Source organism: Bos indicus x Bos taurus, chromosome 23 (assembly GCF_003369695.1).
Source record: "Bos indicus x Bos taurus breed Angus x Brahman F1 hybrid chromosome 23, Bos_hybrid_MaternalHap_v2.0, whole genome shotgun sequence".
Lineage (NCBI taxonomy): Eukaryota > Metazoa > Chordata > Mammalia > Artiodactyla > Bovidae > Bos > Bos indicus x Bos taurus.
Genome location: NC_040098.1, coordinates 13992674 through 14014638, shown reverse-complemented (window position 1 = coordinate 14014638; position 21965 = coordinate 13992674). Strand labels below are relative to the sequence as shown.

Below are 21965 nucleotides of genomic sequence, written 5' to 3'. Positions count from 1 at the left end.
GCCCCTCCTCAGGGAGCCCCAGTCTGAGGGGAAACACAGCCCTGCCTCAGGGAGCCCCAGTCTGAGGGGAGACACAGCCCTGGCCTACGGAGCAGCAGTCTGAGGGGAGACACAGCCCCGTCCTCAGGAAGTTCTAACCTGATGGAGGAGACCCAGTCCTATTGTCAAAGATCACCTGATTTAAAGGAAAACATAGCTAACGGCAGAGATACAGTCCTTAGAGACCCTCTGTTCAAAGAGGGGGAGAACTGGCTCCTCCCTTCAAGTAACTCCAAGTAGCCGGAGACAGAGGCTGTCCTCGGAGACCTCCCAGTCTGAATGGGGAGCCCCTGTCCTCCAGGAGCTCCCTGTCTGAGAGAGGAAGGAAGCACAGTGCCTGACTTCAGAGAATCAAGACTCTCACAGAAAGAAGAAGGTGCTTAGAAAGCAATAACATCAATGTGAAGAAGAGAGGTCACACACAGGCCCAGCAGAATTGAGGGCAGGGTGTCCCTGTGCCCCTCACACCCTGCCTGGGCATCTGGTGCTGGAGCAACTGCCCTGGAAGGCCTCAGTGTCCACCATCCAGGGAGTGGGTTGGCTGGTGGCCCCAAGTTTGCAATGAGGTCACAGTGATAGGGGCTTACTTGTGTCTGAGAGGAAATATAAGTCTGACCCCAGGGCCAGGAGACCAGGGACAAAAGCGGGGAGAGATTTTGCACCGGGGGCGGGGGGTGTCAAGGAGGGGACTAGGGGCCAGAACAAGTTTTAAAAGACTGAAAAGACTTCCCTGGTGGTCCAGTGGTTAAGAATCCGCCTACCAATGCAGGGGACACAGGTTCAACCCCTGGTCCAGGAAGATCCCATGTGCCGGGGAGCAACTAAGCCTCTGTACCACAACTGCTGAGCCCATATGCCACAACTAAGACTCAACACAGCCAAAAATAAATATTTCTTTAATTCTAAAGGAAAAAAGATTTTAAAGACCAGATTCCCCAGGTGTGGGAAGAAGGCTCAGCGTGAGGGAGAGAGGGAGGCCCTGGGTGGCAGCGGCTGCTCAGAAGTTTCCAGGTGAGGCAGCAGTAAGGACAGGTCTGCGCAGGGGGCTAATTAACACGCATGCCTGACAGCAGCATCACCAGCCCAGGTCCACCCACCAGGGCCCAGGAGGGACGCGCCATGGAGGCCGGGGCTGCATTTCCTAGTTCACAAACCGTCAAGCCACCCACTGCTGTCGTATGCCCGACATCTTCACTTTAAGGGCTGGGGCAACCCTCCGCTTACATGGTCAGTCACCTTTAGGGCCTGTCAGTGGGACCCTGGTCCCCTGAGCCAGTCCCCAGCTTGCAGCTCACTCTCCTTTCTCCCACTGCTCTTCAGAGACCCTGAGCAGGGTCCTGATTTAGGAGACAAAGTATCTGGTAATACCGTGGGGCTAAGTCAGCTTTTGGCATCACAGCTTCTAGAAGAACCTGCATTTTAAGAGACGTCCCCGGGGAAGAGAAACAAAAGCCTGAAAAATCAAATGGTGGGACTTCCCTCGGCAGGAGAAGCCCCCGACACAGGATGAACAAATCAAAAAAGGAAAAAGGCAGAGAAGGGGAGGCATCAGGTCTGATTTTAAGCGACTGGATGAGCCCCCGGACGTCTCTTTGATCTGCTGCGTGAGTGCCTAGAATTCTTCCCCAGGGGTTGAGTCATCTGATATGACAGCAACACCAGCCTTCAGGGGTAATGACCCCACAGCACTGATGGAGATCTGGGCTGATTCTACAGGGTGTGAGACTGGTGTCAGAGCCTTCTCTGGAGGCCCGTTTAGATGGGAGGAAGTGGGGAGAGGTGAGGAGGCAGAGGGGCCAGGCAAGGGAGAGGACCCAGCAGTGGAGCCAAAACCATGGAAGTACCACCGACCCAGGACACAGCAGTGTGACCCTAATAACACTCAACTCGCCACAGGGGCACAGGGTCTGGCAGCCAGGAGGCACACAAATGGATGCTTTCCTTCCTCTCTCAAGCCCTCTCGGCAGGCTGCACTGTCACAGAATCAGGTTTTGAGCACCTGCTATACGCCTGACACCTGAGAACATCACAACCACCTTACAAGGTTACGCGCCGAGAATCCCATTTTACAGATGGAGAAACCGAGCCTCTAAGAGGCCAAGTGACTTGCCCAAGATGATCCAGCCAGGGAGTGGCAGAATCAGGATCACAGCCCCTGGCCCTCTGCCTCTGGAGGCCAAAAGGCCAAGAGTCAGCACCGAACTCGCTGCTAACAGTCCACCACGGCCTTGTGCCATTTCTCTGCCCTTCCTCTGGGCCTGGATTCACCAACATTCTGCATCTTCCCAGCAGATCCTCTTGGCAGTGTGGGCCCCCTGCACCCTGCCATTCCTGGGTTCTCTTCTCAGGGCGAACTGGGAGGATGGGGAGGTGGTGGGGAGGTGGTGGGGAGGTGGAATGTGCACAGATGTATGTGTCACTGGCACAGTGTCAAGGGATCGCTGCATCCCTGCAAAGCTCAGTGAGCCTATGCAAATGCGTCTGTCAATTACCCTTCATTAGCAGCAAATATTAAAAGCCAGAACTGTTCCTGGCCCGGCTGTGATCCCCAGGCGCCCATCTTGGCTGGAGATGGGGTGGGTCAGGGCCCAGCCCAGCTTATCAGGCCAGCCTTATCTGGCCCGGGAGCTACTGGTATATCATAACCAGAAGCTTGGCTCTGGTCTTGTCAACACCAGGAGGCAGCCGGCCACGAGCCAGGAAGCCTAGGGAATATTTCATTAAGTCAGACCCTGGTGCTGGAAATAAAACCCCCAATTAAACACTTCCCCTCCCGGAAACTGCAGCAGCGTCCGTAATCAAGCTAACAGCCGCCCTTCCACGTGGATGCGGGCACTCAGGGCTGTTGAGAGGCGCTCATGAATCCATTAGCTCCTGTACCCTGGCAACAGCAGTGGCCAGCATGGACGCCTGGGCCCCCAACTTCCAGGCCGGGATGCCGAGATTCAAAGACGGCAGTCACAGGACCTCCCCAGAGTGCAGGAATGAGGGTCAAAGCCAGGGCTGGAACTAAAGGGGCCGGCTTGGACTCCAGGTGTGGGGCTGTGCTTCACATCAAGGGATAGAGGAAGACCTCAAGCTCAAATCCTGGTTCTGCCCTCAACCAGCTATGGGACCTGGGGCAGACCTCCCTGGGTCTCAGTTTCCTCATCTGTAAAATGGAAACCATGATAACTTCCCAGGTCGGTGGTGTGAAGACTAGAAGTGAAAGCACATGAAATGCCTGGTAGCTGTGTGTGTGTGTGTGCGCGTGCGCGCACGCGCGCTCAATCATGTCCAACTCTTTGCAACCCCATGGACTGTAGCCCACCAGGCTCCTCTGTCCATGGAACTTTCCAGGCAAGAATACAAGAGTGGGTTGCCATTTCCTTCTCCAGGGGATCTTCCTGACCTAGGGTCGAACCCATGTCTCTTGCGTCTCCTGCACTGGCAGGCGGATTCTTTACCACTAGCGCCACCTGGGTGCCTGGCTGGCCTTCAGAACACAGTCACAGTGAAAGCCCTGCTCCTGCCCAATTCCACCCCTACCCTGGCCCCAATTCTTCAAAAGAGTGCCCTTCACTGGGGCTGGGCTGGAATTTAGAACCCTGCAGCAGCTGAAATCCCTCCAGGACCAGCAGGGGGCCTCGGCTTCCTTCCGCAACCCTGGCCTGCTGCGAAAGCTCCTCCAGGGAGGCACCTGTCAGAGTTACCAAGAATTGTGAGTTATAGGCTATTTTTAAAGCATTTTATGACTCTCCTATAATTAGAACCAAGCTCACAAACAGGTAGGGATCAGGAGAGGGTGCAGCTAATGAGACTGGAATGATTTGTAACAAGCAGCTCAGCTGTTGGCTGGGAAGCGAGGTTGCTGGAGGGCCCTCAGGTGGCAGCAGGCTCTTGGACGCCACTCCAGCCTCTTGGTTTCCAGAGAGAAAATCTTGTGGACACAAGGCATCTCCTCGGGAGCCCTTCCTTCCCTGACTCACCTGCCCCTACCCTTTCCGTGCAATCCCCGGTTCTGAATTAGAGAGGTCTGCGTTCAAGGACTCGGCTGGCATCCCTGGGATGCTGTACAGTTCTGAGTCCCGGCCCCGTCTCCGAGCTGGTGCCTAAACATCCTCCACCCTGGAGGGCCCTCCTCCCCGTCCTCCATCTCCATCCACCTGTTCTTTAAGGCTTGGCCCCAACGACACCTCCCTCTGGAAGCCTTCCTAATGCCACACCCCAGGCAGAAGAGGTGGCTCTGACTCCCTCGGCACCACTTCCCTGGCTCTTGAGCAACCTCTTCAAGCCCCATGAGAGTCACCCCTTCTCCCCAAAGCCCGCACACTCACACACCTCTAAGGTCTCACTGACATCCCCAGCTCTTAACCCAGACCTGCCCTGGGTAATTGTTTCGAATTATTTCTCGAGTCACTCATTCCTCTGCCCTGCCCTGCACCCCAGAAGGCTGACCCCTGTGGACAGTATCACTTGAGCTCCCGGCCCTCTGCTGGGTTTAGCTAATGGGAGGCACTGGCAGGAGGTAGGAAGACAGTTGGAAAGAGAGGCTAGGGTATTTCTCCCTTGCTCCCTTTCTGCCTTGATTCTGAGGTTCTGGCAGCGGTTTTTGCCTCTCTGTGACCATGGCCCTGTCCTGCTGGTGGCCTCTCCATCTTCATGACCTCCAGCTGTCATGAGGGCACCACAGCCCTGTTCCTGCCCCACTGGGACCTAGGGCTACTAAAGCTTCCCACTCTTTTTTTTTTTTTTTTTAAGCTTCCCACTCTTATAGTCCTGGTGCTTTATGTTCCTTGTTGTTGTTTAATTGCTAAGTTGTGCCTGACTCTGCGATGCCATGAACTGTAGCCCGCCAGGCTCCTCTGTCCATGGGATTTCCTAGGCAAGAACACTGGAGTGGACTGCCATGCCCTCCTCTAGGGGACCTTTCCAATCCAGGGATTGAACCTGCATCTCCTGCATAACAGGCAGATTCTTTACCGCTGAGACACCAGGTTAACCCAGACCAACCTCTGAAGTGGTCCCTCTATCGGGTTCTTTTGAGATTCCCAGCTGAGTGTGTTTTCTCCCAGGACATTGACTAAGATCTGCTCCTCTTTTTTCTTCACATTCCTAATTCCCACGATGACATTTTCACTTAGGGCACTCCCTTGATTAGCCCAAGAAAGTTTCAGAACTGCCCCCTCTTCATCTCCCATGCCCTGGGAGGGGGTGAGGGAAGCTCCCCGTGCCAGCTCCTGCCAAGGGGACAGCCAGGACAGGCCAGAGACAGCGATTATGTTGCAGGAACCCAGGGTGGGTATCTCTGTGGGTCCTTAACTCAGAGAGAGGGGAGAGGGAGGCAGAGTCTCTGATCCCAAGGGTCAAAAAAGGGAGTGAGTTAGCTTGGTCAAAAAAGGGAGTGAGGCGGGGAGCGGTGGGGTGGAAGCTGGCAGGGGGCCTGTGCAGTGGCTGTTATCTTCATGGAGAAAGCAATAAAACCATGTTCGCTCATAAATGGGCACCACCAGGACCTATTTCCTGCTCAAATAAAATTAAAGGTGATGGATGGAGCCGCGAGCAGCAGGCAGAGCTGGGGGTGGCTTAGTGCTGAGTGATGGGCCCTGTCCTGTGCCTGGCTCCCCGGGGTCTAGAGGGCCAGCCAGCCAGCCAGTCCCAAACCTTTGGGGAGCTGGGAACCTGTGTGTATTGAGGGAAGTGGGGAAGACAAGTCAGGTGGGTGGAAAAAATTGACAGAAACCATTTTTTAGGAATTTGAAATCCTCCTAACACCCCCATCACCTGGCTATATCCCCGCTCCCACATGATGTCCAGAGGCACAGAGAGGTTTAGAAGTTCAGTCAAGCGCACACAGCCACTTGGAACAGTGTGAGGCAGAATCATAAGATTTCATCTCCAGGGAGAAGGCAAGCAGTTCACTGCCCTCCTTTGGGGTGGTCCAGCCAGCAGAGGCTCAGGTCGCTCCCCTGTCTCCATGCCCAGACCCACACACACAGGAACACACATGTGCCCGCACACTGGAGGAAGCCTGGTGCAGAAATGACACACGCTTAATCTGAACCAGACTCCTGGGCTGATTCATGGGTCTGCTATTCACTCACTGTGAGAGCTTGGAAAAGTCATTTAGCATCTCTGGGCCTCAGTTTCCTCCTCTGTAAGAGGGGAGGGTCATTGGAGTACTAAATGAGGTATTCTTAGAGTACTTGGAGCCCTGAAAAGTTGTTGTGAGGATTAAATGACTGTAGGTACATAAAGTGCTTATGGAAGAGCTGCATGAAGGGCACTGGGCCGCTCTGTCTCACCCTGGTGCCTGCCTCTTTCCAGCCCAGGCTCTCAGCATGCCCCTCGGGGTGGTTGGGCATACCAGGAGGGCACAGCAGGAGAGAGAGTCCTCAGGACTCCAGCTGGGACTTCGTCTGACCTCCATTCCATGTTCTGAGCTGAAGCTGACGCCGGGCCCTGCCAGGTGCCCAGATGTTCCACTAAGCAGCTGCCTCCTCCAGGAAGCCCACTAGCTTCCCACAGCATGACCTCCCTCTCACACCTGCTTCTGGGCCAGTTTCTGCTTGGTCTCAGGCCCCTTCAATGCACTGTCATTAAGAGCACAGGCTGCCTTCAAATCCTGGGCCTGCCATTGACACATCATCTAGAGTGAGCTGTGTAAACTTTCTGGGGACTCAGTTCCCCTATCTATATTACAAACATACAGCGGGTCATTGTAAGGATTACACGAATACTTGCCTTATAGGGCAGGATGGGGCACAAAGCAGGCACTGAGTAAGTATCACTATTATAAGACAGTATCCTTTCTCCCTTCCTGAGACTGTGAGCTCTCTGAGGCAAGGGTGCTTGTCTCCTGGGACACATGGGGCGGATGGGGGGTGGGGCACATGGTCTCCCCCTCCAGTCAGAGCTCCCTCTGCAGTCTCTGTAGGTCTCTGCACCCCAAAGCCCCTCTCACCTACCCAATCACACCCTTCCCACCACAAGGTGTCCCCTACAGGCAGGAGTGAGCTGGGGAGGGCCAGAGGAAGGCCTAATCACCACTGCCTGGGTTCCTCTGAGCAATGAATCCCTTGAAAAGTCAGGAGGTGGCTCCAGGGCACTATCAGGTAAGCGTTAGTCGCTCAGTTGTGTCCGACTCTTTGCAACCCCATGGACTGCAGCCCTCCAGGCTCCTCTGTCCATGGGATTTTCCAGGTGAGAATACAGGAATGGATTGCCATCCCCTTTTCCAGGGGATCTTCCCAACCCAGGGATTGAAACTGTTTCTCCTGCATTGCAGGCAGATTCTTTACCATCTGAGCCACCAGGGAAGTGGGGCATCTACAAACACATGCATACACACACACAGCAATGACACCTCAAACCACTCCACCCCAAGTACCGAGGAACTGTTCCTGCCTGATCCCTTTCCTGATTATTACATGCAAGCGGGTGCTCACATTTCTTTCTTAAGTCAGAGCCCATGCTTTCCCTATAGACACCTGCCAGTAGAAGCCTCAGGCCCAGGTTATACCTGATACCTCCCCCTACCGCTCCCCATCCCAAGGAAAGGTAGGCAGACCACCATGAGGAGGCCTATAGACCTCCGGGAGTGGGGAGACGGTGTCTCAGTGCAAAGGAAGCAGCAAGCACCCTATGCCACCCCACCTCCACCCAAGCCTCCTGGACATCGGGGAGGGGAGGTCCATGTGGGGAAGGGGACTCACCGCTGCTGGCCCAGGGTAGGTACCAGGGGCAGCTGACATTCACAAAGGAGCCTGGTGACCCATCCGGCCAGCAGGCATAGTCGTCAAAGGTCCGGTTGCAGAAGAGGTCTGGTGCAGGGGGAAGGCGTTTGAGTCCGAGCCTGGCTGGGGCGCGTTCTGCTTTCCCCCGCTCCCCATTGGGGAGGCTACCCAGCAGAAAGCTCCCTGCCTAGCACGTTCCCACCCAACAGGCACCAGTTAGCAGCAGAGGGACTTGAAGCCAAGTACTTAAGGTCTCTGTTTTCTCATCTGTAAAATGGGGTTGACTTCCCAGCCCACAGGGCTGAGCAGGGACAAATAGTGTAGGCAGCAAAGATATCAGAGCATAATAAGTGCTTAATAAACAATCTTCATGGCCTTTTCTGAAATTCTACACCTCCTGTGACCGGGACGGCGCCTTGGTACCTCTCCAGCCCGAGATCACTTCCTCAGGTGACTGGGTCAGGACCACAGGTCAGGAACAGAGGTCTGTCTGGCTTCAATCCTCTATTCTTTAAAACAGCCCACACGAGCCCCCTAGACGTTCATTACTGTAAGTACGTGAGTGGGGCCTTCAGCCCGGGCATAAGCCGGGAGGCGCTGAGGACACAGCACGGAATGGCCTGGTGTCAGCTCCTGGGGGGCCCTGGAGAGGGGCACAGCAGCTACACGGCTGCACCCCAAGGCATAGGGCAGATGCGGGTCCTAGAGAGGCAAGGGAGGCCAAGCCAGCTTGGGGGGCCTCCGAAGGCTCTGGGGAGCTGGGTGGGGGCCCCCCTGCTCTCACCTGCGGCCGGGGGCGGGGCCTCGGTCAGGAAGCGCTGGCATTGGCGTCGGTACTCTCGCCATTTCTGCACGGTCTCCGAGAGGGACACGGTGGCACCCTGGGGAGAAGAGAGAAAAAGGGGCCCCTTGGGTCCAATTCAAGTCTATTTTACCCTCTGCCCCCACATACTTGGTTTCTTGATCTTTAGGGGATCTTAGGGCCCCAAACCCCACAGGCTTTGGCCATCTTTGCAAGGGGGTGACAATGCAATGAGGAGCTCCAGTGGATGCTTTTACATCTTTATGCCTCCCAGAGCATACCTTGCTGCTAAGTCGCATCAGTCGTGTCTGACTCTGTGCGACCCCATGGACTGCTGCCTACCGGGCTCCTCTGTCCATGGGATTTTCCAGGCAAGAGTACGAGAGTGGGTCACCAGTGCCTTCTCCTTGCATACCTTGAGGTGTAGTAAATGTCCAACCCATGGCTACTGAAAGGATGCTGTTGGGGTGAGTGAAGGAGGGGGAGTGTCTCATTCATGGTTTCATCTGCCCCCACCCAGCAGAGATTTCCTGAGGGCCCTGGGGTTCGTGACTGCCACGGGCTCCTTTCCAGTGCCCAGTCAACCTGCCTGTGAAGTTCTCACACTTTCATCCACCATTCTAGAAGGGGACACGCAGGCTCAGAGTGGGAGAGGGGCTCAGTCAAGGTCACACAGCACTCCAAGGAGCAGAGCTAAGGTTAGGACCAGGAGCCTCCCAGATCAGTGACTGTTGGAGCAGTGGATGATGTGGGCTGCGGTGGGATTCAATGCTGCAGACCCTGGTACTATTTCCCACTACTACAGGGGTCCCCAGCCTCTGGGACCTGATGCCTGATGATCGGAGGTAGACCTGATGTAATAATAGAAATAAAGTGCACAGTAATTGTAACACATCTGAATCATCCTGAAACCATTCCCCCAACCCCCGGTCCATGGAAAAACTGTCTTCCACAAAACCGGTCCCTTGTGCCAAAAAGGGCCCTGCTCTAATGTCCCTCCTACAAAATGCAACCATGTTATCTGGGAGGTCAACACAAGCCTGCACTGTCTCCTTCTAGCACAACATGGGTCAAACATCAGCCCAGCCCAGCTCTATCAACTGGAGAAGGAGAAGTCTTGAGGACATGGGGTAAAGGGGTCAGAAAAGTTCCAGGACACAGAGATTAGGCCTGCATTGGGAGGGGCCCCCCTATCTGTGAGCAGGGGGATAAGAAGCTCCACTTTCAGATAAGGTAACACAACTGGCTTTTAGACAGACCCAAGCAGATGCACCCAAGAGAGAATTATCCATTCCCAGACACTGTAGTGTACTTCCTTTACATATGTCTTGGGACTATGTTTCTTTTTTATTTGTATTTTTTCCTGAACAGGCTGAAGATTCTAAATATTCCTCACTTAGAGGCTGCAGACACACAAATGACCAGGGAGCCCCTTGGATAAAATTTAGGACCTATACATAATTTAAAACAAAATTTCACTTTTTAAAATCACAACAATAAGCATTTGTGCTGAAATTAAAACAGCTTCCTTTGGGGAGCTTGCATCCTTGACTGGTGGTGCCCTAAGCACACTGGATCTGGTGTCTGGGTAATCTTGCCCAGATTTAAGCTGAGTTGTGGTTTGTAACAGGGGTCCCCAGTTTCTGAGATCTAATGCCTGATGATCTGAGGTGGAGTTAATGTAATAATAATACAAATAAAGTGCACAATAAATATAATGCACTTGTGGGTGTGTTAAGTCGCTTCAGTCATGTCCGACTCTTTGCAACCCTATGGACAAGATCCTCTGTCCATGGGATTCTCCAGGCAAGAATCCTGGAGTGGGTTGCAGCGCCCTCCTCCAGGGGAGCCTTTCCGACCCAGGGATAGAACTCCAATCTCTTATATCTCCTGCACTGGCAGGCAGTTTCTTTACCACTAGCGCCACCTGGGAAGCTTGAGTCATCCCAAAACCATCCCCCCACCGCGGTAAAACTGTCTTCCACAAAACCAGTTCCTGGTACCAAAGAGGTTGGGGACCGCTGGTTTATGAGACACTTCCCATAAAGACATAGGTTGTCTTGGGCTCATCCCTGGCTGCCTAGGAAGCCCTGGGCAAGGGGCGAAACAAGCTTGCTTGAGCCCCAGCCGCACTCTTAGAGTAAGTGTGCTGAGATCACAGGGGGAGATACCTAAGAGACAGTCCTCTTCTGAGGGCAAAGGTCAAGTGTATTTGTTATTAAAAAAAAAAAAGAACAAGAAATCAAACCCAACAGCAAAGGCAGTATCACGATTTTAGCTACAACTGAGGGGTCCAAACAGTTTTCACTAAAGCCAGTCCTGGTGGATCAAACCCCCAGACTCACTTTCCTTCTCCTCCTGCACCTGAAAATGGCAGCTGCTGGTGGTTGGGGCAGGGAGACTGGGAAGAAATCCCACTCCATCTCTCTTTCCAGGAGGAAAGCAGGCGGGAAGCAAGGTCACTGCTGGGAACTGGGGCAGAAGGTGTGTCAGGGCCAGGGAGTGAGAACGAGGAAGCTCATGGAAGCCAGAAGTCTGGGGGTGGAGGTGGGGAGTGGGGTTAAAGGGTAAGGACAACACCAGGAAGGCCAGGCTGGCCACCAACCTCCAGGGGACTTGGAGGCAGAGGCAGCCCTGTCACTTGCTCCGAGCAGAGCTTTGGACAAGAAACTATCTTCAGACTGGCGCTCCCTGAGGCGGGGCTGTCTCCTCTCAGACTGGGGCTCCCTGAGGCAGGGCTGTGTCCCTCCTCAGACTGGGGTTTCCTGAGGCAGGGCTGTGTCTCCCCTCAGACTGGGGCTCCCTGAGGCGGGGCTGTGTCTCCCCTCAGATGGGGCTCCCTGAGGCAGGGCTGTGTCTCCCCTCAGACTGGGGCTCCCTGAGGCAGGGCTGTGTCTCCCCTCAGACTGGGGTTTCCTGAGGCAGGGCTGTGTCTCCCCTCAGACTGGGGCTCCCTGAGGCGGGGCTGTGTCTCCCCTCAGACTGGGGCTCCCTGAGGCGGGGCTGTGTCTCCCCTCAGACTGGGGCTCCCTGAGGCGGGGCTGTGTCTCCCCTCAGACTGGGGCTCCCCAAGGGCAGGGCTGTGTCTCCCCTCAGACTGGGGCTCCCTGAGGCGGGGCTGTGTCTCCCCTCAGACTGGGGCTCCCTGAGGCAGGGCTGTGTCTCCCCTCAGACGGAGCTCCCTGAGGACGGGGCTATGTGTCCCCTCAAGCTGGGGCTCCTTGAGAACAGGGGCTGGGTCGCCCCCTCAGATAGAGGGCTTCCTGACAACAGGGTTCGCTGCCATCTTCCTGCACCAGTTGAAGTTCTCCAAATACTGCTCACTTCCGCCCCACCTCTCCCCAGTCAAACACACAAACTACCAGACCTCTGGCCTCTCCCCACCTGGTGTTTATGGAAGTAATACTGTGCCAGGCTCTGGGTGGCAGGTCTGACGGAGGGACATGGGGAACACAAAGATGAGGGCAGAGCCCGTGCCTGAGAGAATCCGCAGGCTCCTCGGGGGTGGGTTGGGGACAAATGCTGTTCAGGACACAGCAGAGAAGGTAGGTGACACTGCTCAGGTTGCGGCAGAACTTGGTGCAGACCTAAGAGTTCTGGGGGGGTCAGGGGGCCCTCTGGGAGCTGTGAGCGGGGGTTAAGCAGGGAATCTGTGGGGAGAGATTGGACCCAGCAAGGGCAGAGGGTGGGCATTTCAGCAGGGGGGCCTGGCCGAAACAAAGCGGCAGAGATGGGGACACTACAGCTCCAGGGAGCAAGCTGAGGACGGCTACGGACCGCTGTTCAGAATCTTCTCAGGACCGGGGGCAGCTGGGAGGCTCTGGCCTGGAACAAGGCTGAGGTTAATCGGTGCGGCCAGGCCCGGGGCCCAGGGGAGCACGGTTACACGGAGATGCGTGAATAGACCTGGCTTTGGGCGCAGAGCCAGGGCTGACCCTGGCTCTCTCATATATTGATTTTCTGACCTTGTCCAAGGGTTTTAACTTCCAGCCTGAGCTCACACCTGCACAGACTGGAAATAACCATAGTCCCTCCCTCCTCATGAGCATTAAGTGAGTTGATGCTAAAGGGCCCCGGTACTTGGAAAACTCAGTCAACAACAGCTGTCCTGGATTTCTGCTGTTGATGGGAGAAAGCAAAGCGTGGTCCAGGCAGCCAGGCTTCCTGGGGAGTCAGGGTCCTACCCCTCCTTCATTTCTAGGATCAACAAACTTCTGGCAGGAGGAAACTAACATATTTTCATGCCAAGGACCGACCATTCAGCTTAATTCGTGGCATCTTCCAGCTGCAAACGTAGCCAATAGCAAAGCCTCCGTGCCTTCCAGCAAGCAGTGAACTGCGAGGAGGGGCCTGGCCCTGCCCACTGCGCCCCCCCACCCCCGCCCCGCCCCACCTACCCCATTTCATCCCCCTTAGATGTGAGGTCCTGCCCCAGGCCTGGAGACGAGGGGCTGCGGGGCTGGGTGGTGGAGAGGATTCAGTGATGGAAGCCCTGCCCCTCACAGGCTGCAGAGCTGGCTGGAGATCGGGGCACTTGACGGGCCTGGGTGAGGGCAGGCCGGCAGTTTTTAGAATCAGGACTCACCAGGTATTATGGGCACTCTCTGCATGGGGGTGAAGGCAAATGGGGGCAATGCCTGGGGTGGAGGTCACAGTAAGGAGGGGGCATCTCTCAGACTGAAGAGTTTAGGGAGGAAACAAGAGGTGAGAACGAAGAGGCCAGGAGGGAGCACTGGACAGACAGTCACAGGTCCTGGGCATAAATCCCAGTAGTCTGTTAATGTGGGACTGATGGGACAAATGTTAACCTTCTCGGGCCTCAATTTCCTCATCTGTAAAATGGGCACATCACTGTTCTCTAAGAATTCCAGGACAGTTCCAGCAAGATAAAGTAGTGAAAAGCTTTAGGAGTTATCCAGCCCTGTATGAATGGGCAGTGTTCTAAGGAGGAAGAGCAGGGAGAGAAGGACGTGGAGCGGGTGGTTGCTCTCGAGGTGAGGGACTTTCCAACACCCTGGGAGGGCACACCTCCAAACACTGGCTGCTAACCTGAAGAATTCCTCCTACAGCTTCATGTCTCAGTATGAACAAGTGCATCAGATTCTTTCCTTCTCTGGGAACATTTTTGACTGAAGGGAAGGAGGAAAGACGGGCCTCTGAGGTGGGGAAAATGGGAGAGGGAAAAGAGGGCTCCGGTGACAACTCTGGGGTCTACCAGCTGGCGCAGCCCTGCGTCTTCCCTAAGGCAGGACCCGGCCTCATCTTCTCTGCCTGACTTCCAGAGCTCAGCCATCACCGACGGCCTCTGAGATCTGCAGGGATGGGCTGCCGGTCCCTGCGCTCTTGGCCCCATTTCTTTTTCCTTAAAGACTCCAGATGCATGAGCAGAAGGGCAGGGCAGGGAAGACCATACACACATTCTCACATGCACAGACCCCTCCCAGGGACACTCTGCCACACACGTTATCACACATGCCGTGGAGCACATGCTTACACACTAAGACATGACAGAGTCTCTCTCCCACACACGAACACACAGATGGTCAGGTACACACACAGAGACCCCTTGGCTGACATATACTCAGTCACACTGTCGCACACATAGATACAGAGGAAGAGTCACACGTTCTGTCACAAGCACACTATTTCTCACCCACACACGGACACACACTGACAGACACCCATTAACACTCTAAGAGGTCTGTCATACACACACACACACCCCTCCCCACAGATGCAGTATCACACTTGGAGTCACACATGCACACCGTCAGATACACAATGACACACTGAGATGTTTCAGACACGGACTCACAGGCAGGAAGTCACAGAAGGTCACGTGAGTGCAGAGGAGAAACAGGGGTTCATACAACCCCTTTCCCCCGTCCCTCTCTTTATGTCTCTGTCTCCTTCTCTGTCTCTGTGTATCTCTGTATCTCCTCATCTCTCACACACAGGGAGGAACCTACTCAGGGGCAGCCTTCCACTAAGGAAGAGCCTACTTCTCCTCACAGCCAGGCATCTGAGGGCAGGATGTGGTTTCTTGGTATCTCCTGCTCTGATCCCCACTGGAGTCCGAGTCTGGGAGGGAGTCCAGCTCAATAATGAAGTTGCACGCTGACCGTGGTGTCCTCTGGACTCCCTCCACCCTTCACTAGAGGGGCCCCCACCTCCAGCCCTCTTCCACCACCCTGGAGAAGGCTTCCAGATGTCCGAGGACAAGAGGGTCAGAGGCCCTGAATGACTAAAGCTGCCGTCACGGGATGCCAGTGTCTCAATCTGCTCCAGAACTCCCACGTGGCAGGGCTCGTGACCCTTATTTACAGATGAGGAAACTGAGGTTCTGTTCGCAATGGTCAGGAATATTTGAACCCGGTCTTAGCTGGCTCTAATTTGGGTGTCAAAGGCTTGCCCTCAGTAGACCAGCTCCCTCACAGGGGTTTTGGGGAGGAAAGGAATAGGGGAGGGGGTGGTCCTTCCCAGCAACAATGGAGTGGCCTAGGTCCCCTTCTTCAGAGGTCAATTCGACCACCCCCTCTGCCTGTACCCCCTCCAGCCTGGCCAGCCTGACTGTGGGTAGCTCACTCGGTTTTCCCTTTAGTCCCGCCTGGATGGGCAGGTATTAGGCACCAGCCCAGCCCTGCACCCCTTTCTCCTCTCTGCTGCTGGTCTGCTGGATTCACTTTATACAGGGAACCCTCCTTTTCTGAGATTTATCCCCCCAGCAGGGACATGGAGGGAGCAACTTAGTCTTGCTGATCTCATGAACAGAAAATAGAAGGCAAAATCCACCAGTGTTTATAGAGTCTTACACGCAGGATGAGTTGTGTCGCAATTACTGCAGTCTGACCTCCAAGCTTGTCACTCAGACCTCCGCGGGCCAGGAATGCTCAAAGCAGGGGCACCCCCCGAAACTCCCCTTCTCTGCTCGGAGCCTGGCTCACTCTGCCCTTCTCTGTGTCCCTAGGTCTAGAGATATGGCCCCAGGATATTGGGCTTTTACCCTTAGCCAAAGGCTGAAGAATGAGGGGATTAGAAGAGGGGGGGTTCAAGAAGCCCCACTCCTCTGGGCAAAGGAACTTTGGGGAGAAAACATGTGGCTTCCACAACCTCTCTTTTTTGCTTAATCTGCAAACTTGGCCTGGAGCAGGATGGGACCAGGCACCAGAGCCTCCCACCCCGACCCTGTCCCAGCCCAAGGAGGAGGAGGAGGGGGAGGAAGAAGTGGGGGAGGAGGAGGAGGGGGAGAGGAGGAGGGGGAAGAGGTAAAGGTAAGCCAGAGCAGTCTGCAGTCCTGGCTCAGGAAAGATCCCAGGCATACCAGGGAAGCCATTGTGCGGCAAGGGCAGGAGTTGGGCTGGTGAACAGGGAGAGGGAGGGAATGAGTCTCGGAAAAACACGGGGGCTGAGGAAGAGCTGGCACCTTAGCTGGGAGACGCATCTGTCGACATCTGGATTCTCAACCAAGGATGGAGTCGGCCCTCACCCAAGCCCCTCCTCCTCCTGCCTCCCACCTGGAACAAATTCCAAGGCCTGTACAGGTCCCCTCCCCAAAGCTTCAGGTCTCGGGGTAAGAGTGGGAGGTCACAGGGAAACACAGCCCCCTGACACAGGACAGGCCACCCAAGCCTGCACCTCCTCTCTGTTCAAGCGTCTCACAGCGTTTCTGGACAACTCCCCTCTCCTAAGGCAGGCTGACACAGCCCCCAGCCCAGGAGCCTGGAGGCAGCAAGGGGTCCCCCGGGGTCAGCTCTCCAAGGGCGTGGGGAGGCCAAGGTGTCTCTGAGCATCCCAGTATGAGCTCTGGTGCTTGCTGACCACCAAGGGGGTCAAGCTGGTGGTGTCAGATGAGTGTGTGTGGAGGGTGCTGCCTGCTTCCAGAGGAACAGGGAGCCTTTTCGGTGTTTGCCTTGGGGCTGGGGAGCCGATGTGGCTCTCAGGTTCCCTCTGGGAGGTCAGGAGGAAGGACAGCAAGCTGCCACTGCAGGGTCCCTGGGGCTGTGAGTCATAGGCTGTGCCGGGGGGCTGCTGGTGGAAGAGAGTGGAGCTGGGGGTCCACACCCTGGTCTCTCTGCCTTCCCGGAGGGTCTCCCATGGCGAGCGGTGGCGGGTTGGGGCACAGACACGGCAGGAAAGGGTCTGGGGCAGAGTGGGAGAGGGCAGCTCGGGCTGCAGCCGAGCCACTGGTAGGGGTTTGGGGGAGACGGAGTTGGGAAAGTGGTCCGGGGAGATGCCGGGCGCAAAAGTCTGCGCAGGGCGGCCGCGGGACAGCCGGTGGCCCGGCCAAGGGGCCCCGGCGGCCAGGAAGACGGGCGCCTGGCCGGGGCTAGGGGAGCCGTCCGCCGTCCGAGTCCCCACCTCGGCCACCCAGCCCGGGGCACTCCACTGTCCTAGGCCCCGCTCTCCCGAGGCTTGGGTCCCCGCCGCCCGCGGAGTTTCGCTCAAGTCCGGGACGCCTGGCCCGCCGCAGCCCGCACCGCCGCCAACCCCGCCCCGGGGCCCGCGGTTCTCACCTGGGGGCGGGGGCCGGCCCTGCCCACCGCCCCGAGCAGCAGCAGCGCCAGGCGGAGCGGCCCCGGGGCGCCGGCCATGGCGGGGCGCTCAGCATTGGGCCATCGCTGCCACCTGCGGCACGGCGCGCACCACTGAGCCCCGGCCGCGCGGGCGGGCGCGGGGGAGGAGCCGGCGCGGGGCCGCCCCGCCCGCAGGAGGGGCCGGGCGGGTCCTGGCTTTCCAACCCGGGCCGCAGAGGCCCCCCGGCCGGTCCTTCTCCCGCGGGAGGTCCCGGGCACTGCGCTCCGGGCCGGCGCGCTCGGGTTCGGGGCGCGCAGGAGCCGGGCCGTCCTCATCCCGCACCCGGACCACCTTCCGGATCCCTCTGCTAAGGAAAGCCAAACCGCCCCCAAGCTGTCCAGGGTACCCCAAAGGGAACTGGGGCCGGAGAAGCGCACGGGACTTGGCCAAGGTCACACCTTCCGTCAGACCCCTTCCGGAAAGTGTAACCCCAAAAGCTGCGAGTGGCTAGGAAGACAGATCCACCCGGAGGGGTTACCCCGTCCCCAAGTCCTCCCCTTCTCGAGTTCTGTCCCGAAGGCGGCCCTGGGACAACCAAGGTTGAGGGGACAATGACAAACGATCTATGGAGCCCTGCGGGTGGGGAGGGTCTAGAGGCTCACCACCCGCCTCCCGCAGCATAGCCCTGCTCTGAGTCCCTGGGCTTTTATAACCCCTGTGCCCACGCGATAACGTGTGCCCAAGGCTGTCCTCTGCCCTCCTGCGTCTTCCTCTCGCTGCTTGGTGGGACTCTCTACTTTACTTGCTTTTATATCCCCACACCCCTGCGCAGTGCAGACCTGGGAGCAGGGGCTGGTGGGGCCCAGACTCACCCTCAGCCAGGCTGTGGGAGACAGTGCCAAGGAAGCACTGACTTTCCTGTTCCCTAAAGACAGTGAGGAGACCCAGTGGGAAGAGGGAATTGTACCTGCCTTCCCGCAGTCAATCCTAAAGGAAATCAACCCCGAATATTCACTGGAAGGACTGATGCTGATGCTGAAACTTCAATACTTTGGCCACCTGATTGGCAGAACTGACCCATTGGAAAAGACCCCGAGGCTGGGAAAGATTGAAGGCGGGAGGAGAAGGGGATGACAGAGGACGAGATGGTTGGATGGCATCACCGTGTCAATGGACATTAGTTTGAGCATGCTCCGGGAGTTGGTGAAAGACAGGGAAGCCTGGCGTGCTGCAGTCCATGGGACTGCAGATTCGGGACACAACTTAGCGACTGAACAACAGTCGCCCCCCTCCCACACCACCACCACCAACAACAAAAGAACTTTGAAGTGGGGTGGCAGCAATATTAGCCTGGAGCTACATGGAGCATGTCTGGACCATTTCAAAGGGAAAGGGAGTCCGTTGGAGCAGCTGCTTCTCAGGGAGAGAACAGAACATCTCAAATCCCAGAGAGAGGTGAGATGCTGGGAGGAGGCCCCCAGTGGGAGGAACCAGGGACTCCCATTCAGCAAGTTCTGCCTCCACTCCCTGAGGGTCATTTATTCCCTCCTTCCCAGGTGATGCAGTGGTAAAGAATTTGCCTGCCAATGCAGGAGATGTAGGGGATGTGGGTTTGATCCCTGGGTCAGGAAGATCCCTTGGAGGAGGAAATGGCAATCCACTCCAGTATTCTCACCTGGAGAATCCCTTGGACAGAGGATCCTGGTGGGCTACAGTCCGTGGGGTTGCAAAAGAGTCAGAAACAACTGAGCGACTATGCACACACTACTAAGTATGCACACACACACTAAGAAGTCAATTAACAATCACCTTATGTGCCACTTAGGATTAGCTTGTTCAGCTGCAAGTGACAGAAAACCCCGAATAACAGGGGCATAACCAAGGACTCTGTAATGTAATGCAAGGTCAGAGGTTCAGCCCAGGGCTGGGGCAAAGGCTCCTTGACCATCAAGGTGTCCAGTTCTTTCAGTTTCCACCATTCTCATGGTTCAGGGCTTCTACCTAATAATACAAGGTGGCTGCTCCTGCTCCAGTCATGGTATTCAAATTCCAGCCAGCAGGAAGGCGGTAAGAGAAGTTGGGTGCACCTCCATCAGTGAGGACATAGCCTGAAAGAGGCAGTCATCAGTTCCACATGCCATGGTGAGCACTCAGACACATAGGCACACTTAGTCTTGAAGGAGGCCCTTTTTCCAAACTGTCACTGGCGAGGTCAAATATTACAGTTTTTATTACTTTAGAAGAAGGCTAGATGGATAGGCAAATAACTTGTAGACTCTGCTGTATCAGGGCTGGGGGTTGGGGACAAGAGAAAAGGAGAGAGGAAAAGGGCTAGAGAAAGCACCCAGGCAGAACTGAGCCTTTTCCATGAATTTATCAACCTCTAAATTACATTCAGTAAGTATCAGTTGAACATCTGCCTTGAGCCACAAACTGAACTAGGTCCTGGGCATTAAATGGTGATGCAGTCTGCATCCTCAGACAGATTATATTCTAGTGCAGGAGGAAGATATTAAGAAAGTAATTATTGGAGCCATTTATATTACAATTTAACTTATATGCAGAGTACATCATGGGAAACGCTGGACTGGAAGAAACACAAGTTGGAATCAAGATTGCCGGGAGAAATATCAATAACCTCGGATATGCAGATGACACCATCCTTATGGCAGAAAGTGAAGAGGAACTCAAAAGCCTCTTGATGAAAGTGAAAGTGGGGAGTGAAAAAGTTGGCTAAAGCTCAACATTCAGAAAACAAATTTCATGGCATCCGGTCCCATCACTTCACGGGAAATAGATGGGGAAACAGTGTCAGACTTTATTTTTGGGGGCTCCAAAATCACTGCAGATGGTGACTGCAGCCATGAAATTAAAAGACGCTTACTCCTTGGAAGGCAAGTTATGACCAACCTAGATAGCATATTCAAAAGCAGAGACATTACTTTGCCAACAAAGGTCTGTCTAGTCAAGGCTATGGTTTTTCCTGTGGTCATGTTTGGATGTGAGAGTTGGACTGTGAAGAAGGCTGAGCGCTGAAGAATTGATGCTTTTGAACTGTGGTGTTGGAGAAGACTCTTGAGAGTCCCTTGGACTGCAAGGAGATCCAACCAGTCCATTCTGAAGGAGATCAGCCCTGGGATTTCTTTGGAAGGAATAATGCTAAAGCTGAAACTCCAGTACTTTGGCCACCTCATTCGAAGAGTTGACTCATTGGAAAAGACTCTGATGCTGGGAGGGATTGGGGGCAGGAGGAGAAGGGGACGACAGAGGATGAGATGGCTGGATGGCATCACTGACTCGATGGACGTGAGTCTGAGTGAACTCCGGGAGTTGGTGATGGACAGGGAGGCCTGGCATGCTGCGATTCATGGGGTCGCAAAGAGTCGGACACGACTGAGCGACTGAACTGAACTGAACTGATATTACAATTGCAATGGTGATCAGCACCCCAGTGATGAGCAGATGCTGTTGAAGTCCTGCCCTCAGTACTTGAAAGACCATTTTCTGTCTGCTGGGATGGGGTGGGGGGTGGTGGGGGAGAGGGAGGGTTGGATTCTCTCTGGGAGGAGAGCTCTGTGTTCAGTCAGTGCAGGGTAGGCAGCCTTAGGAACCCAAGCATGGATGGGCAGCAGTGGAGGGATAAATGCCTCAGTGTCTCACCCCATGGATTCAACAATTCAGAGGCGTACTGCAGTCTCCCAGATGGAGCGATGGAGCTGCAGCTTCCCAGATGGTCACTCGGGTGCTCAATAAAACACTCACTTCCTGGTCTGTCTCACCCTCCACCAGCAGGGGGACTAGTGCTTCCTGAGGGCATCTTCTAAATAAAAATAAACTACATGGGGGGCTTCCCTGGTGGCTTAGTTGGTAAAGAATCTGCCTGCAATGCAGGAGACCGGGGTTCAATCCCTGGGTTGGGAAGATCCTCTGCAGAAGGGAATGGTAAACCACTCCAGTATTCTTGCCTGGAGAATCCCAAGGACAGAGAAGCCTGGTGGGCTATAGTCCATAGCATCAAAAAGAATAGGACACAACTGAATGACTGAGCAACCCACCTGTATGTGGGTATGGACTGTAGCCTGCCAGGCCCATCTATCCATGGGATTCTCTGGGCAAGAATTTTGGAGTAAAAATCTTTACTTTTAAATTCTTAAATTCTTGCTGGGTAAGCCCGGCTGAAGACAGTGGGCAGATGAGAGCAGCCAGAGGTGGGGACCGGCCCCCTGAGCCCAGAGTTATTTGGGTGGAAGATGACTCTCCTGTCCTTTGAACACGTGGGGGTCCAGAACCTCTGAGTCTGCTCGGATTCTGATGCTACCTCTGGTCTCAGCATGTATTAACACCATCCTGGATTCTGTCTCCTCATTAGACCGAGACTCCAGGAGGGCCAGCACGGTGGATTTCAGCACTGGGTTTGAGTGCTCAGCGTTGGCAGACCCCTCCCTCCCCTCCAGGAACTGTCTCCGGGTATGACAGGTGACACTGTGTGCTGTGCTCTAGTGCTTCCTAGCAGATTCTAGAAGGCTCTGTGTTGAACATGGGGACAGTTTGTCTCCTTAACTTGTAAGTAAATTTCAGAGTAGGTCCACAGTCTGATTACCCCCTCAATTTTTTTTTTAAGCAACTTAATTTTCTCCGTCCCTTCTTACCCAGTCCCCTAGAGAATGAGCGTTCTCATACCCTTATCTGACCTCGTCCCTGAGCCCATCCATTGGTTCCCCATCACACAGGACCAAGTCCTCCAAACTTGTTAACATCTAAGAAAGCTGCCTGGATTGCCCCAGCTCACCTCCCAGCTGGACCTCTGTGCTCTCGAACAAGCAGTCCCCTCTGAAGAGTCCTCCCCAACCTTGCCTGCCCGAGCTCCTACTCCTGCTTCAGGACCCAGCTCAGGC

General features: G+C 55.3%; 1 protein-coding gene across 1 annotated transcript in view; it reads right to left on the bottom strand.

The window, feature by feature from the left end:
* The window catches only part of GLP1R (glucagon like peptide 1 receptor), a 36765-nt gene extending 19585 nt beyond the window's left edge, over positions 1-17180 (bottom strand). The window contains exons 1-3 of the mRNA XM_027525033.1: positions 17070-17180; positions 8539-8635; positions 7734-7841 (exon numbers count right to left, since the gene is read on the bottom strand). Coding sequence (XP_027380834.1) covers positions 7734-7841; positions 8539-8635; positions 17070-17147 — 283 coding nt within the window. The 5' untranslated portion in view covers positions 17148-17180. The remainder of the gene's footprint in view (positions 1-7733; positions 7842-8538; positions 8636-17069) is intronic.
* Between the last annotated feature and the right edge of the window lie 4785 nt (positions 17181-21965).